At 44.1% G+C, this 14,494-nt stretch overlaps 1 protein-coding gene across 1 annotated transcript; it reads left to right on the plus strand.

Moving 5' to 3' along the window:
* The first annotated feature begins 11,542 nt into the window (after nt 1-11,542).
* On the plus strand, nt 11,543-14,337 carry SPP1 (secreted phosphoprotein 1). The gene is made up of 6 exons (XM_009958978.2): nt 11,543-11,596; nt 11,702-11,752; nt 12,645-12,749; nt 12,901-12,945; nt 13,211-13,453; nt 13,933-14,337. The coding sequence occupies exons 1-6, from the start codon at nt 11,543-11,545 to the stop codon at nt 14,335-14,337; spliced, it is 903 nt and encodes a 300-aa protein (XP_009957280.2).
* The last annotated feature ends 157 nt before the right edge of the window (nt 14,338-14,494 follow it).

A 14,494-nucleotide genomic window follows, 5' to 3' on the forward strand; every position in this document is an offset into this window, starting at 1 on the left:
CTCACCAGCATTGCCATCAGGGTTATCTCTGTTAAAAACAGAATATAACTTGTTAATACCAGTAATGGAGGGGCTGGAATACAACTGATAATTGTGAGCCAGGCTGCTGTCATGGTTGAATTGTGTAAATGGCATGAATAACCTCTCACCCACAAAAAAACAATGGGAAAGCATATGCATAATTTAATTCTTAGAATTATGGATGGGCAGTGTAGTTAGCGCTCATTAACGTGACTTTATCAAAGATGGCTTTAACACAGAATAACCCAAATTCAGGAAGAATAACTGCATTTGACCAAATGCAAGCTGTTAAACTCCGTAGTATCTGGAGTTGGTCCTTCAGTCTCATTTGTGCAGGGGGTCAAAGTAGAAGATGGTCTGTTTTAGCTTCAAAAATCCTCACCCTCTGGTACGTATCCTCTGTACACCCTGTTAATTGACTCTTTCAGTCTGTCTGTATTGAAAATTCATGCCTGGTAGAGTTGTCGGCTTTCCAGGAAAGATCTTCTGGTATTGACCTGGACCCCCCCTGGAAAGTCCAAGCAGCTGTTCCAACATGTAACAAGGGAGCACACAGGCTTGCTTTTGCCCCTGTTAATTGCTATGCAGGGATGGGGTAGGGAAGAAGAGCAGCCCAAGCAGACAGGCTAATTGTTGGCAGGCCATATCGTGGTGAAAGAGGAACAGCCCTGCTATCTTGAGCTTCAATTTGCAGTGTTTGTGTAGCCCACGTGATAAAAAAGCCACCTTCTTTCCCTGCATCCAATGTGCAATCTGTGTATGTGCGAACACAGTTGGTTTCCACTGACGTCTATAGGGAAGACTTCCTGTTAAAGAAAGATATTTAAAACCTACAGCCAGACAATGCAATTACTTGGCCAGGTTAATTTTTTTTTTTTTTTTTTTGCTACTTTGCCCATGTATTGTTCCTTGCTTTCCATGATGATAATGATGGGAAATCAATGTGTTAAGAGAAATTCTAGCATAATTGTGAGTTCAGCGTGAGATTTTTAGTATGTCTCAGGCACCTATGCCTTGTCTGATATGTGGGCAGTGTTAAGCCAGGAGCTGATAAACAAAATGGTCATCAAGTCTTATAGTTGCTTCCTTCTTTTGAATACATTTAATAGTCTTTACCCAATAACTGGACCCGATAACTGTATGATCAATAAGAGAAAGCTTGTGTACAGTAGCTTTGCAAGATCAGAGCCACAACAAATATTATTTTTGCTGAAAATTATTTAAGTCACATGCTAGAACATCAGCGTGGGAAGGACAGGTATGGTAGACATGAAGTTAAACGAAAGACTAGTTCAAAAAAATCTTGCCATGGTAGTTTGCATTTCTTATTATTTTGATGCTACTGGTTTTTTAGTTATCATTGGAAAATCTACATTATTCCTGTCATCTTAAGACCACAGACAAGCCAATGAGCACGCCTTGTAACTTGCCTGTGAAAGCAGCAGTGTTATCCCAGCAATGACAGTCATGGCACTGGCCAAAAAAAAGCCATGGTGAGTGTTCCCTGGACAGGCCACCTCCTCTCACCCTTGCTCTGAGACTTGGTCCTGCATTCCCTCTTGGAATGACAGGAATCTGTGTCAAATAGGACTGCCGCTGTGTTACTCTGCTCCCTCTCATGACAGCAGCCACCTAGCAAAGAGGCAGGATGAATGAATCGACTAATCTGAAAGATTGGAAGTTAATACCTAAAAATGCCCAGTGTGTCAGCCTGCCTTCTTTGCCTGGGGCAGAGGCAAAGGAGACATCCATGGCTGTGAATATTTTTTGAAATTAAGCCCTCCTCTTTCTTTTTGCTCAAGCCTGAAGCAGAGAGCTTGGCCTAGTCTCAGTGGTCCACGGCTCTCTTTTTGCTGTTGATATTTGGTGGGTTTTTGTGTTACTTCCATGTGACTTGGAACGCCAGAATTTGATTTGGTCCAGAAAGTGGAATTTAAAATATTAACTACACGTGTGTATGTATGTCAGTATATATGTGCATCTGTGTGTGTGTTTGTGTTTATTGCTGTGGCTGAGCCGAAGTTAAGCAGTGCTGCAGGAAGACTTCTCTGATCCGACTTTCAGCTTGGGATGTAATTGTGCCTCCAATTTTCAATCAGCAAAATTCTAGCCTCCTCTCTTGCCTCCATTGTGCATGGAGACAAACACTGGGGTGTCTCTCTGTACCAAAGCTTGTCTCAGGGGAATTTACCTTCTTTTTGCAAAAGGTGAATATCAAAGAGCCCATTCTGCACAAGTCATTTGTGTAATCAGCTTTGCTAGCTGAACGCTGACCTGCAGCCAGCTCTGGTTTTTGCTGTAGCCACCACACTATCTGTGTTTAGCATGCCCAGGGAGCCTCGGTAGCATAGCTGAAAGGAAATGCAGTTGCCTGCGCTATTAGGGTAGTGCAGGAGTAGGAAATGAAGGAACAGAGTTATCTGTTGACAACCTGCCTCCTTAGATCTGTGATTTCCAGTCTGGTTCAACCCACGTGTCTCTGCCCTGTTACTGCCCTGCTGCCTGAGGTGAGTCCAACACAGCTCCAACAAGCAGTCGTGCTTCCTCGTTTTGTCTAATCAATTGCTTAGATGAAATTCAGTCTGTGTTTCAACATCGGTTATTTTGGGTATAGCAGATCAAGTTTCTCCATACAAAACGGATGTTTCTTCCCAAAATTGCTTGTCATTCTCTGTGTTCACATTTTCCATGGGTGAGGAGAAGTCATTTGACTTCTTCGTGATAAACAAACTCAGTGAGCAAAACAGCAGTTTTAGCTTGTTATTTATTGACTGGTAATGTTCTTTCTAATGCAAACAGCCCTGATGCTGCATATACTCCTCAAGAGTTAGTTGCCCTGTCAGCTGCCCCTTCTTACTGTTTGCTTCAGAGCCTGCTGATTAACCCAGTTTCTTAGGCTTTCCTTTCCTCTAGTTAATGTATAGCTGCAGTTTGCTTCCTGCTTTGCATTCATATGCCAACCACAGTTTGCCATTTATTCTGTCAAATTTATAGCTACATGCTCAACCAATAATCTGTCTAGGTAGCCAGTATGAATTATGTACAAAAATGTTATTTCCTAAATCTGGATGTGATTATCTCTCAGCTGTGTATTTCCAAAAAAGCACCTCCCTTCCAAAGACAGCTGGTAAGCAAGGAAGAAGAGGAGGGGCCTACCAAAAGTGTTAGTGCTGCTGTGCTCCTGTACCTAGCAGGCTGGCTGTCCTCAAGCCTAGCCAAGCTCAGCATGCCTCTGCGCAGTTCCCTCATATTGCAGGCTGGTGGGTCCTGGTCCTGGGTGCTGGGCAGGGTCAGGGACTGGCCAATCCAGGAGGTGACAAATCCGAGGAGTAAAAGCACCTGCCCCGTGTACATGAGGTGCCAGTTCAGCAGACAGCACACAGGTACTTCCCAAAACAAAATATTTTTGCATTCCAGGTCCCTAAAAGGGAGGCCAGAAAGGAAAAGAAAACTGACGAAACAAGACAGAAGCAGAGCAGGGAGGGGGGCAGGGGTGGTGGTGGAAGCCACCTTTCTAATGAAAAGAAACATTTTTACTTTTTCCCAGACACTTGTATTACCCACCACCTGAACTATTCAGTATATCAATTTATCCTATTTACTTGAAAAAATACATAATTAAGAAAATTAACATCTCCTTTGACTTGCTGATGGTAACACCTGTCAGGTGTGAGCTACTACTTCCCATTACATCACCACCCGCACCCCCTTTTTTAAAAACGGAAAGGATTAATACAATTTTAATACACAAAACGCAAGGAGAAATTGGTAGGTCTGAGTGACGTTCTCTGTTTGTACTTGTCGTACAAAAGGTGGCTACCCCAAAACCAATTAAGGAAGCCTGGTTCCTGCAGAGCTGCTGCCTGGATGGGCTTTGAGGGAAAACAGACTCATCACCTCCAAGCTTGAGCACACTCTGGGGAATCTCTCTGTGACTCAGGCAAGATGGCAGAGGCCTTGACCCGAGCCTGCTGGTTTTTGGTTTCCCCACAAAATCAAATCAGCTTCTTGGCCAAACAACTTCCTCCCCAAATCCAATCCAAAACTCTTTAATTTCCCTTCATTGGGCCCATGGATGGTTTTTTCCTCCCACTCCACAGCAGGCGCTCCACACAGATGTTTGCTTTCACGCTGACTCAGTTCCACATCCGTCCCACCTCAGACCACAGCTGCCCTAGACTTAAGAAAAGTGCTCACAACAAAACCTGAAGCCACGTGAAATCTGAAGGATTTCTGGTGCGTAGCCCAGCCTGGGTCTGAGGTCAGGTTTACTGTCAGTGTCACAACCCATCCTAGCAGTCCTGCACTGTTTGTACAGCACAGGCTTCACCTTCCCCAGACCTTCTGGGGATAGAAAAGTCAAGGCAGGCTGCAGAAAAGATGCCTTGTGTACAGATAACCACAGATATGCAGGCTGCGATCCTGTGTTGCGTAATGCCCGGCACCTCTCCAAATTATCTGCTTTGTGCTGGTCCCTTCCAGAAGGCTCTCAGAAAGTGCGCCTTGTAAAAGGTTTGACTCTGGGATTGGTAGCAACCTTTTTTGGACTCTCTGCTCCTCATGCTGTGAGCCTTGTGCAGTTGTGTGGAAACATGATGTGAGCTCAACACGGCATACGTGGAATGCAAAATCAAGGCTGCTGTGTGGTAAGGATTACCAGAGCACAGTTAGGACTCTTCCCTTGTTGTGCAGTATAGGGTTGCAGTGCTCATCTGACTTAGGCACAGAAGCAGTGCGTGGGTGACTGCAGAGGAGAGGTTGGCCCATCATCTTCCCTGTCCACCTCTTCTCTGTCATGCTGTGCTGTCATCTTTTCTGCTTCTTGCAGTGAGGGGGTGGCTTTTCGTGCTTTGCCAGCGCAGCTTAGTGAAGATGCAAGCAGAGGGGCGCTGGGTGTGCAGAATCGTTCCTGTGGTGCCTTGCCAAAAGTCCATTCGCTAGGTGGAACAGGCGTCTTGTGACTTTCCAACAGTTTCACAATGCACAGCAAGAAGATACTGTTCTTTCCATACCCATTCTGCATATTCAGACGTTTCCATTAGTGTCCTTTCTCACTGGGAGGAGAAAATTTTGCAGTAGGAAATATTATTTTTGACCTTAGGGAACAGAGATAGCAGGGAGGAGAGAGAGGAAAACAACTTGTCACAAAGTTTATACAATGCTTGTCCAAAAAAGCAATCTTCTGTGAAGCTATTTCCTACCATCAAATTCCCCTCAGTACTCAGACTGTGAGTCCTGAGCTGTCAAACCGATGGTTACTTTCCTAGGAGCATACAGAGGATTTAAGCACATGTATCTTGAGTGCTTTCCTTCATCCTGGAGCATTATCTCTGCAGCAGTGTTCAGGCTTCAGAGCCAGCATCTTAAGGGAGCAGATTGAGCTCAGATCCTGTTGAGATGCTGAAAGTCTCATCCTCCTATTCCCAAACAATTGCTTTTTGAGGGTTACATACATCATAAAATGGCACAGTCATGAAAACATGATGTACACCATATGTACTTTCACTGGTTGCTTTCGTTTCTAATAGTAGTTCAGATTATTATTGCATTTATTAAATTCTTTTTCTGTCAATTCAGAGCTGGAACAGAGCCACAAATCCTGCACTGGAGTATCTGGCAGTTTGCTCTTCACACTGGTAACTATGAAGATCTGAAAATAACGTAATGTTTCTGTGCTGGTTTAATTCCTGCTGCTGCTGCTCAATGGACTTCAGTATTAAAAAACATGAATTTCAACAGAAAAAAAAAATCCGGAAAATTTGTTTTTTCTAGCTAGGTGTAAAAGTCAAGGGAGGAAACATCAGTAGGACTCCATTTTAGGAAGCTACAGACAGCTGGACTGTATTTATGCTGTAGTAGGAGCAGCCACTTGGCTCTGTGAAAGCTGGGATCTGACTGAGGCTGTTCTGTCAGATCCAGGATTTGTGGGCCACAGCTGTATGGCATTTTCTTAAATATTTGGTTTTTCCTTCAGTTTCCAAAGCTGTTCCTAAAAAGGCATTTGAAAACGTGAACAGGTAGCAACTAGTCTCGGAGGTCAGAGACAAGCGAATGGGCTCTCTTTATGCAGAGGGAGATAAGGACAGACCAAAAGACTGTGCTACAAGACACTTTCCACTTGTTTCCCAGAAAGTCTCTGTTCTGTCCAGATCAATCACCTACTGCAGCTCTAAGGCTGATGTTGTGCCCAGTTCTATAGGCCCCCCGGAATGGCTAGGGCTAACTTTGTGAAAGTCAGATCCCATAACCCCCTTTACTGCCTGAATGAGAGTTAAATAGAGCTTTCCTTGCCAGTTAGTCATCTGAGCTGCACTGCAGATCAGAAGTGGCAGGAAGGCTGGAAGGTCATGGACCCCAGATTGCTCCGAACTGCCCTGTCATTTCACAAGAGGTTTTGCTTGGGAGAAACTTGCTGCAACTTGTTTGATTGCCGCTCTCTTTTGGAAATGCTCTAAGTGGTGCAAAGCAAAAGATACACAGTTGTGCTGCACAGCATGCATTATCGAGGTGCCCTGCTCACCCATGTAAGGAGCAAATTTCTGTGGTAACTTCTTTTTCGAACAGATCTGACACTCGTATCCCTGCTGCCTACGAAGTACTCTCCTAGGCCTGGTCACAGATACCTTGGTGGTCTGTGTAGTCTATTTAATAGTCAGAAGGATTTTTGAAGCCTACCAACTGCTGAACGTAAACTTTTCCCCACTTTTGAAGCTTTAACTGAGAGAATTTAAGGGCTACTGGGATATATTATATTGGCTGACATGTTGAGTTTCCAAGGTACTTTTCATGAGTGTTTTATGGCAGCAATACAAGAAAGTTTTGGTTTTCATCTGTTTTTTACAGAAACCACTGTTTACTAAGTCTGCTTTTCTTTGGGACATTCTAGTTGCAAAACAGCCCTTTCTAAGAACACTGCCATGCTGGCGTTTCTTGGGGCTTTTACTTGATAGCATGCTGAAGAGCATAGGCTATCTCTCCCAGTCTTCGTCTTTGCCGCCTAGAAGATGCTGCTCTGGTCTCCCCTGAACCTGTTTTTTGGTGAACAAATCTAAACAAAAGCCAGGTCACCTGAAAGATTGGGCATTACAAGTCGCTGCAGGCAGCCTGGGATTTCCCATACTGGCCAGAGATATTGCTAGGCATTGCGCTGATGTCTCAGCTCAGGACCCTAGGTACATGCTGGAGGTTGCACGGGAGGCACTGATAGTGCTTCTTGATGACATGAAATAGCAGCCTAACCACATGTTTCAAACACAGCCCAAGATGGAAGAAATTGTGGTCAAAATCTTTGTTTGACAGGATAGGCAAGCGGAAAACGTCACCTACATGCAGTAAATCACAGCGTACCACAGTTGTGCTCCACACAGACCCTGACAGCTCTTGAAAGCTGAAATCATGTACCCTCCCACTCGTACAAATTCAAACAAGTTTCTTCTGCTGTGCCACTGCCAGCCAAGTGCTCTCTCCACAATTAGGCATTTTAATGTGGGAAGTGAAAACGGTGAAAGTTCCCCCCTTTCTGCCCTGCTTGTTCCTTACCTCTGAGAGGATGAGAAGCACTACCTCCTACCAAGGCAAAGGATTTCTCAGCTAGACAAAATGATTTACAGAATGAATAACCACATAATGATGGGCATGAGACAAGTGCTATATTTACTACAGCTTTGTACTGTCTGACCTTGCATAAAATGAAGCCATTTAGTAATAACTGTCGCTTCACGTCCTGCTTCTGGATTATTGCAAAACATCACTACTGTTCCTTAGTTCTTACAAAATCAACCATATAGCTTTGACAACGGCACTCAGAAATGCTGCCATGTCCCAGTACAATGAAAGTTTTTCACCAGAAACAACTCCCTGGGGGTCATGTAGTGTCTCTGCTGGGAAACAGAGTGCTCCAGGTACTTGACAAACATTTGCCTTGAAAAGCCGCAGCGATACCTGACCTGTACAAGAAGGTCTTTAACAAAACTGCATGAAGACTGTGTTCCTAATGGCTCTGCCCTTCTCCATTTTGTTGACACGGAACTGAAAAACGTTACACTGAAATATTCTCTAGAGCTGTTGTCTGGCCAAAACAAAACCTTCCATTGTTCATGGTTGATGAATGGTTGGTAGAGAAAGCAGGTTTTTGCAGGCTTAAAATTTCAACCAGGGTGTGGACAGGAGAGCAGGACCCATCATACCCAGTCCCATATTCAGTGGTGTGAGCCACTCAGCTTGTCTTTGTCTCAGTTTCTCACTCTGTCAGATGGAAATAGTCTTTTCTTACCGGTCAGAGGAGCTGCAAGCTGCACTGTTCGTTTGTCCTGGTGTTTGGGATCAAAGGTACTCAGCTACCTAAGGGCTTAGTTTGGGGTTCCCTGGAGTCAACAGCAGTGGCCTTTTGTCCTAGTTACTAAGTAATAGTGATATATTATAATCTGGGTGTATCAGCTACTACACAACGCTCAAGCTGAAACTTACAAATAGCACCCACAGCTTGAGTCCTGTGTCTGCATTCAAGGGCTTCAGTAAACTGTCTGGTTTCCAGAAGCACCGAGCTGCCGATGTGATGGGAGATGATATAAGTTATCTAAATCTGCAGAACACCACGTTGCTAAAATCCTAGTTACTGAAGGCTTTTTCCTTGAAAAGTCTTTCCTGAATTAGTAAATAATAATGGTCACATAGCACCAAAAATAAAAGCTAGGATAGTCCTCATTCAGGTGGATGCATACACGGGTTTACGAACATGCAGAACTATTAATGATACACTATCTTTTTATTCAATTCTCTTCTTAGGATATTAGAATACTCTATTAAGCAGATTAAGTTTAACTTCTAGCTGTTGCTGATCTCAGCTCAAAAATACAGTTAGATAGGTCTGTGATGATGTGATAGGCAGTTGCTGAGCTAACTTGGTTAAGTTTCTCATAGTGGTTCTATACATGCCACAGAAGTGTTAGTAAGCACAGGATAACTGCTAACATGAGCTGAGACAACAGTGTGTCTATTTCCTTGCTGCTTGACTAAGGACATGACGAACATTAGTTGGGTATCAGAAACGAGGAGAAAGATAACAGCTTTGAAACAGCTATATTCTGCCTTCTGAAAGGGATGTTTGGAATGTTTTCCTGTGTTTGAATGACACCTCACTGCAATTTTAAAGAAATGACAAATGGAAGAGGGTCTGAGAGTCTCACAGCACATCGCAGATGAGGCAGAATCTACCCAAAACTATGGCTATCCAAGCTGTCAGGATAGATCTGTTGCCCATCAGCAGGGATGATGCACTGCTCCGTAACAGACATGGATTTCATCCCATGATGTCCCTTGCTTCCCAGTGCATTGGGTACTCATACTGGAGCTAAAACTGTTTTTTTCTCCCACTTTTTCTTTTTTTAGCTTGAAAAATATCTCACATCTGGTCCCTGAAAAGGGTTCTGGAGCAGGTTTGGTGCAGCAGGCAGCTGTAGCAGGTGACTCAACCAAACCACCTGAGAGAGTGAATGAAACTCTTTCTAGACCCAGAAGGGATACAAATTAAAAGGAGTGAGAATTTATGATAATGCTGCACAAACCCTCTTTAATTAGACTAGCAGTAGCTCTTGTATACTTTTACAAAGAAGTTTCTGGATGCAGAATGTCTATTAAGACATAGTAGTATTATGGGGGGTTTTGACCCAGGTCTGACCGAAAAGGCAAAAGGCCATATTATACACGCTGTCTTACTGATTTCCACTGCAACGTGAATACCCTGGAGAGCAAATCTACAACTTTGTGGAAACATTAACACCTTTGTGGTGAGCCTTATGTTCAGATCTCTCTCTTCCTGCACACGTTACATGTTCTTACCCCCTACAAAACAGGGCACGAAAGGTTTCTTGGAAACTGGGCTCTGCCGTTTCACAAAAGGAGGACAGACGTGCCCTGAAGTCCTCCTACACTATACCAAATGCTGTGCATTCAACAGACCTGCTGGTTAATGATCTTGCCCATAAGTAATGTTTTAACCATAGAGTAGCTTTTGTTTGCTTCAAAAGCCACAAAGCCAAAGAGGAAGTGTAGGAGAACGTGGGCAGGATGGTGGCCAGGAGCCTTATGACCTCATCTTTTTCCGCCACATGGGGATTGGCAGCTATGCCTAGGACAGGGTTTAAATTCCCTGGGGTTGGAGATGTCAGACAGTCAGGGGACAAGGGGAGAAAGCCAGAGCTGCTGGGAGCCAACTGGCTGGAGCTGCTGCTGGGATCACTAAGAGTGCTCTTGTCACAGCTGACTCCTCCAGCACCAGAAAAGGTAATTTTTCACTTTTTAACCTGACATGTGCTATTCTGTCTGCAGCTTTAGTAAGGAAGAGTTGGGCAGGAGATCTTTGAAAACTGCTTCACTGCACAGGGATGTTTGATGTTTCTCTATGGAAAAAGGTGTGCTTTTACAGGAGCAAGGTTGCTTTAGCGATGCAAGGTACTATACGTAATCACCATTTTAAACCTGTGTTCTGATAGGTGTTGGGAGGAGGTTACTGAAAACCCTGCCACTGTATAAAGTGCTGGAAACTCAAAGATGGTACTTGAAAACAGAAAGCTTCCTCCCTCATGTAACCACCACCTGGCAGTGCCTCCATTTCTCCTGGCAGGCTTGCAGTTTGTGCTGCATGCTACTGAATGGACGGACAATCACCCTTCTCTATGTAACTCTTGAAATTGCAACACCACTAAATAGAGTGTCCTGTCTCAAGGCCAGCCTTACTAATGTACTTTAAATGTGCCCTTAGTAGGCTTTCCTTTCCTGCTATGATTTACTAAAGTTTTAAATGCCTCTTGTTCGTCAGTAAATCAGTTTAATTTCTCAGGGATGTTGCTGATCCTGGGAATTGGTCTCTCAGCACTCTCCTAAATTCAGCGGGAATCACTCATTTATTAAATTGTTAAAACTGCAATGTAAGCAGATACTTTACTTCATCTCTTGCTTGGAAACACAGGTTATTCTGTTCAAACTTCTGGAGCGGGAAATAAAGGTCTATCAATAAAAGCAGATTATGTTCATACAAACTGAGTTTACTCACAGTGACTCCAGTTAACTATAATGACTGAAAAGAGAATCCAAGCTGAGTTTGTCTTGTCCTGTCTCTTCTGACAAACTAATGTTAAATGAATGGAGATTAAACCAAAGCTGATCTTTATAGCACTTTGTTTTTCACAAAGCTTTTCCTTTTCCAGTGCAAGTCAGTAGAAGACAGAATGAGCCTGCTTGCCTTCTCAGTGTGGCTACTCTCACCACCGCTCAGCATTTCTCAGTATCTGGTTTTAAGATTCTTGTAGCTTTTCTGTTGCTATGTCATTACAAAACCAGCTGGGTGCAGGGTGGTGATGGAGGGCAGAGGAAAAAGATGCGCGTGGGCAGGCTGAATCCTTAGCAGAGAGCCGGTCTCAGCACAGTGAAGTACAGCAGAAGGAAGAAAAAGCCTATGGCATTTTTGTGATATTTTACCTTGTTGACTCTCTGTTCCAAAATATTTTCTAGGTAAAACATCACAATGAAGGTGGCAGTTCTGTGTTTATGCTTTATCAGCATCACCACTGCGTGGCCAGTGAGTAAATCACAAATGGGTATCAGCAATCACTTGCATATTTTCTCTGCATATTAGAAAGAAATTAATACTGAACAAATGCTTTTTCTCTTTTCTCCCTTCAAGGTGAGTAAATCCAAGCAGCACGCCATTTCTGCCAGCTCCGAAGAAAAACATGTAAGATCCTTTTGTCTTTCTATTCATTTTCTTTAATAAATCCTTTTTGGTTTTTTTTTTTCTCTAATACACATTGTCTGATACTTGTTTTATGACTGTAGCTGCTTGCAGAACATGTCCTCATCTGGCTGTTATGAGCCAGCTTCTCAGGTAGCCAAAGTAGCCAAAGATGTCAGTAGACTTTTGCCATGTTAGGCATCCTGGTTGCGGACTTCTTAGTTGTATCTATGGACCAGAACAAACCCCTTTTTCTTAATGAAAAATGTGTAAGGTGTCAGTTAAAAGAGAAAAGGACTGTAGCACGGCACAACTACTGTAACCCACATTCATTACTGTGGATCAGAGGACAGTATTTGGTGTTGGAAGAGCGCTTTAATCCAATTCCCATGATTTTTTGAGTGCTATGAGTGAACTGTATTAGTCTTATATATAGCTATTTGATTTATCATTGCCAGCCACTACCCATGTAAAATCAATTCTTTGCTCTGAGAATCAGCTACTGCATTTAGTTTAGTGTCTTCATGATGTGGCAGATAAATCACTTTTGGGAAAAGGACCTCAGAATTAGCAGAAACAATGGTTGTTAGATATAAATCCAGATTTTACTCGATACAAACGAGCTGGAGAAACTGTCCAAAATTCCCCAGGTCCTGCCAGTGGGAGAGGCACATCTTCTGTATTATAGCATTTGAGTATAATGTTCATCTGGGATCACAGCTTGTTCTGGGTCCTCTCTCTACTGCAATGAATTGCTGAGGACACATCCTGTACAAAAGGAGTATGTATTGCAGATGCCACAACTGCCTGAAAACAGAGGTTGTGATGCAGGCAGCTTTGCCTGTCCTCTATGTTCCTTTGTGGATTAAACACCCTGGGTTTTTATCTTTTGAAGGATGCCAGGGGCCATCACTCACACAGATATCACCACCAGCATGTGAATTCTCAGTCTTGGGAGAGTCTGCAGCACACAGAGAATGACCTGGCATCACCTCAGCAGGTACGGGCGACTAAGTGGAAAAGAAAGCAGAGCATCTTTCAATGCCAAGATTCGCAAATTAGGATTAAGTGCTTAAAGAATAGTCAACTAGCTGATCAGCTCTACTGTATATGCCTTTGTGTGCTAACAGAGAGTTTCATATTGTTTGCAGACTCTTTACTCTTCTGAAGAGAGCGTGGATGTCCCAGCAAAACTGGTAAGTGTTTTGAACAGCAAAATGTCAGTTAAGCGCTGCAGGGCAGCCAGTGTGTAGCAGCACTCATTTTCCTCAATCAAATGCAGTTCTTGCGGTAACATCTCTCCCTAAACAAAACAAAGCTTCAGGCAGGGTGAGGCAAGTTCAGAGCAATTCATGCACATAGCTCCTCAACAGTTAGCATAAGTCCTGTGAACAGGACAGGTACCAGTCTGCACATCTCACATATATGTTCATTTGCCTGATGCATAATAATGTTTTCCAGCACTTTGCTGATGTGTCAAGCAAGAGCCATGAAGATGTGGATGATGACGATGATGACAATGATTCTAATGACACAGATGAATCCGATGAGGTTGTCACGAGTTTTCCCACAGACATTCCAGTAACTGTACCATTCCCTCCCTTCACCCGGGGAGACAACATCGGCAGAGGCGACAGCGTGGCCTACAGGGTGAGGGCGAAAGCGACAATGGTGTCTAGCAAACTCCGCAAAGCTGCAAAAAAGGTAAATAGCCCCGAGCAGTGGTACCCAGGTTTTTGGAAAAGTGTAGTGAACTTGAAAACAGACATATTATTTTATAGGAGTCAGTTTTGAAAAGGATTGGTGAGGGGAAAATAGGCATCAGTGAAGGGACATATTTTCTTCCTCTGGATACCTCAAGTCAGGGGGTATTGATGGCTGTCGATGTGCCAAGGCAGGAGTGGCCTGCTGCTGCAAGCTATGCAGTGCTGCAGTTTGCACTATCATGATGTACTTGCGCATATGAAATCTGAGGCCAGGATCAAACTTGAGTTTCTCATAATGTGAAGTGTTCATGTAACTCCATAAATGGCCCCAGTGTCTCCAGGCAGACATGTATCATGCAGGCTTTGAGTGTACCTGCAGCCTATTCAGCTTGCTTTGATGCAGTACGGCAGCACCTGATGACAGATCAGTTCCTCAGGAGTGACAATGGCTCGTTCTTGTTTTGCTCTCTAACACAGCTCATTGCGCATGATGCCACCGAGGAGGATGAGGGCGCCCTGGATGCAGACAGCCAGCAAGTGGGGCTGGCCCAGGAGGATCTTGCTGCCCCCCGCTCCCTGGGGAAGCATGCCATCAGCAGGGAATGGGCTGACAAGAGTCACAGGCAGGACAGCAGTGAGCTGGACAGCAAGCAGCGTGACCAGAGCTTGGAAAATGACAGCCGACAAAAATTCGATAGCCATGAGGCGGGAGATGATAGCAAGGCTGGTGTCAGAGGGGATAGTCACCAGAGCATTGAAAGCAGGGAAAGTCAGGTCCACATTTCAGCTGAGTTCCCCGACGATAACAGCAATCAAACGGTGGAGAGTGCTGAGGATGCTCGAGATCACCACAGCATCGAAAACAACGAAGTCACCCTTTAAAGGGAGACAAATGCAATATTTCCCTTCTTTTTCAGTCCCTACCTAAGGGGAGGGGGCAGTAGCTTCATTTCGGGTAACTGTTTGTAAATGTAGAGCACGTGGTGACCTTTTTAGGTTTGGGGCAGCTTCTTCACCCGGTGGCCTCCCCTCGGCCGCC

The sequence above is a fragment of the Leptosomus discolor genome, chromosome 4 (genome assembly GCF_034619465.1).
Source record: "Leptosomus discolor isolate bLepDis1 chromosome 4, bLepDis1.hap2, whole genome shotgun sequence".
Classification (NCBI taxonomy): Eukaryota; Metazoa; Chordata; class Aves; order Leptosomiformes; family Leptosomidae; genus Leptosomus; species Leptosomus discolor.

What these genes read in the sequence shown, in the direction of transcription:
- SPP1 (XM_009958978.2), top strand. Translation starts at nt 11,543, where the DNA reads ATGAAGGTGGCAGTTCTGTGTTTATGCTTTATCAGCATCACCACTGCG. An exon ending in CCAGCTCCGAAGAAAAACAT is followed by an intron (nt 11,753 to 12,644) that starts GTAAGATCCTTT and finishes TATCTTTTGAAG; the next exon opens with GATGCCAGGGGCCATCACTC. An exon ending in TCCGCAAAGCTGCAAAAAAG is followed by an intron (nt 13,454 to 13,932) that starts GTAAATAGCCCC and finishes TCTCTAACACAG; the next exon opens with CTCATTGCGCATGATGCCAC.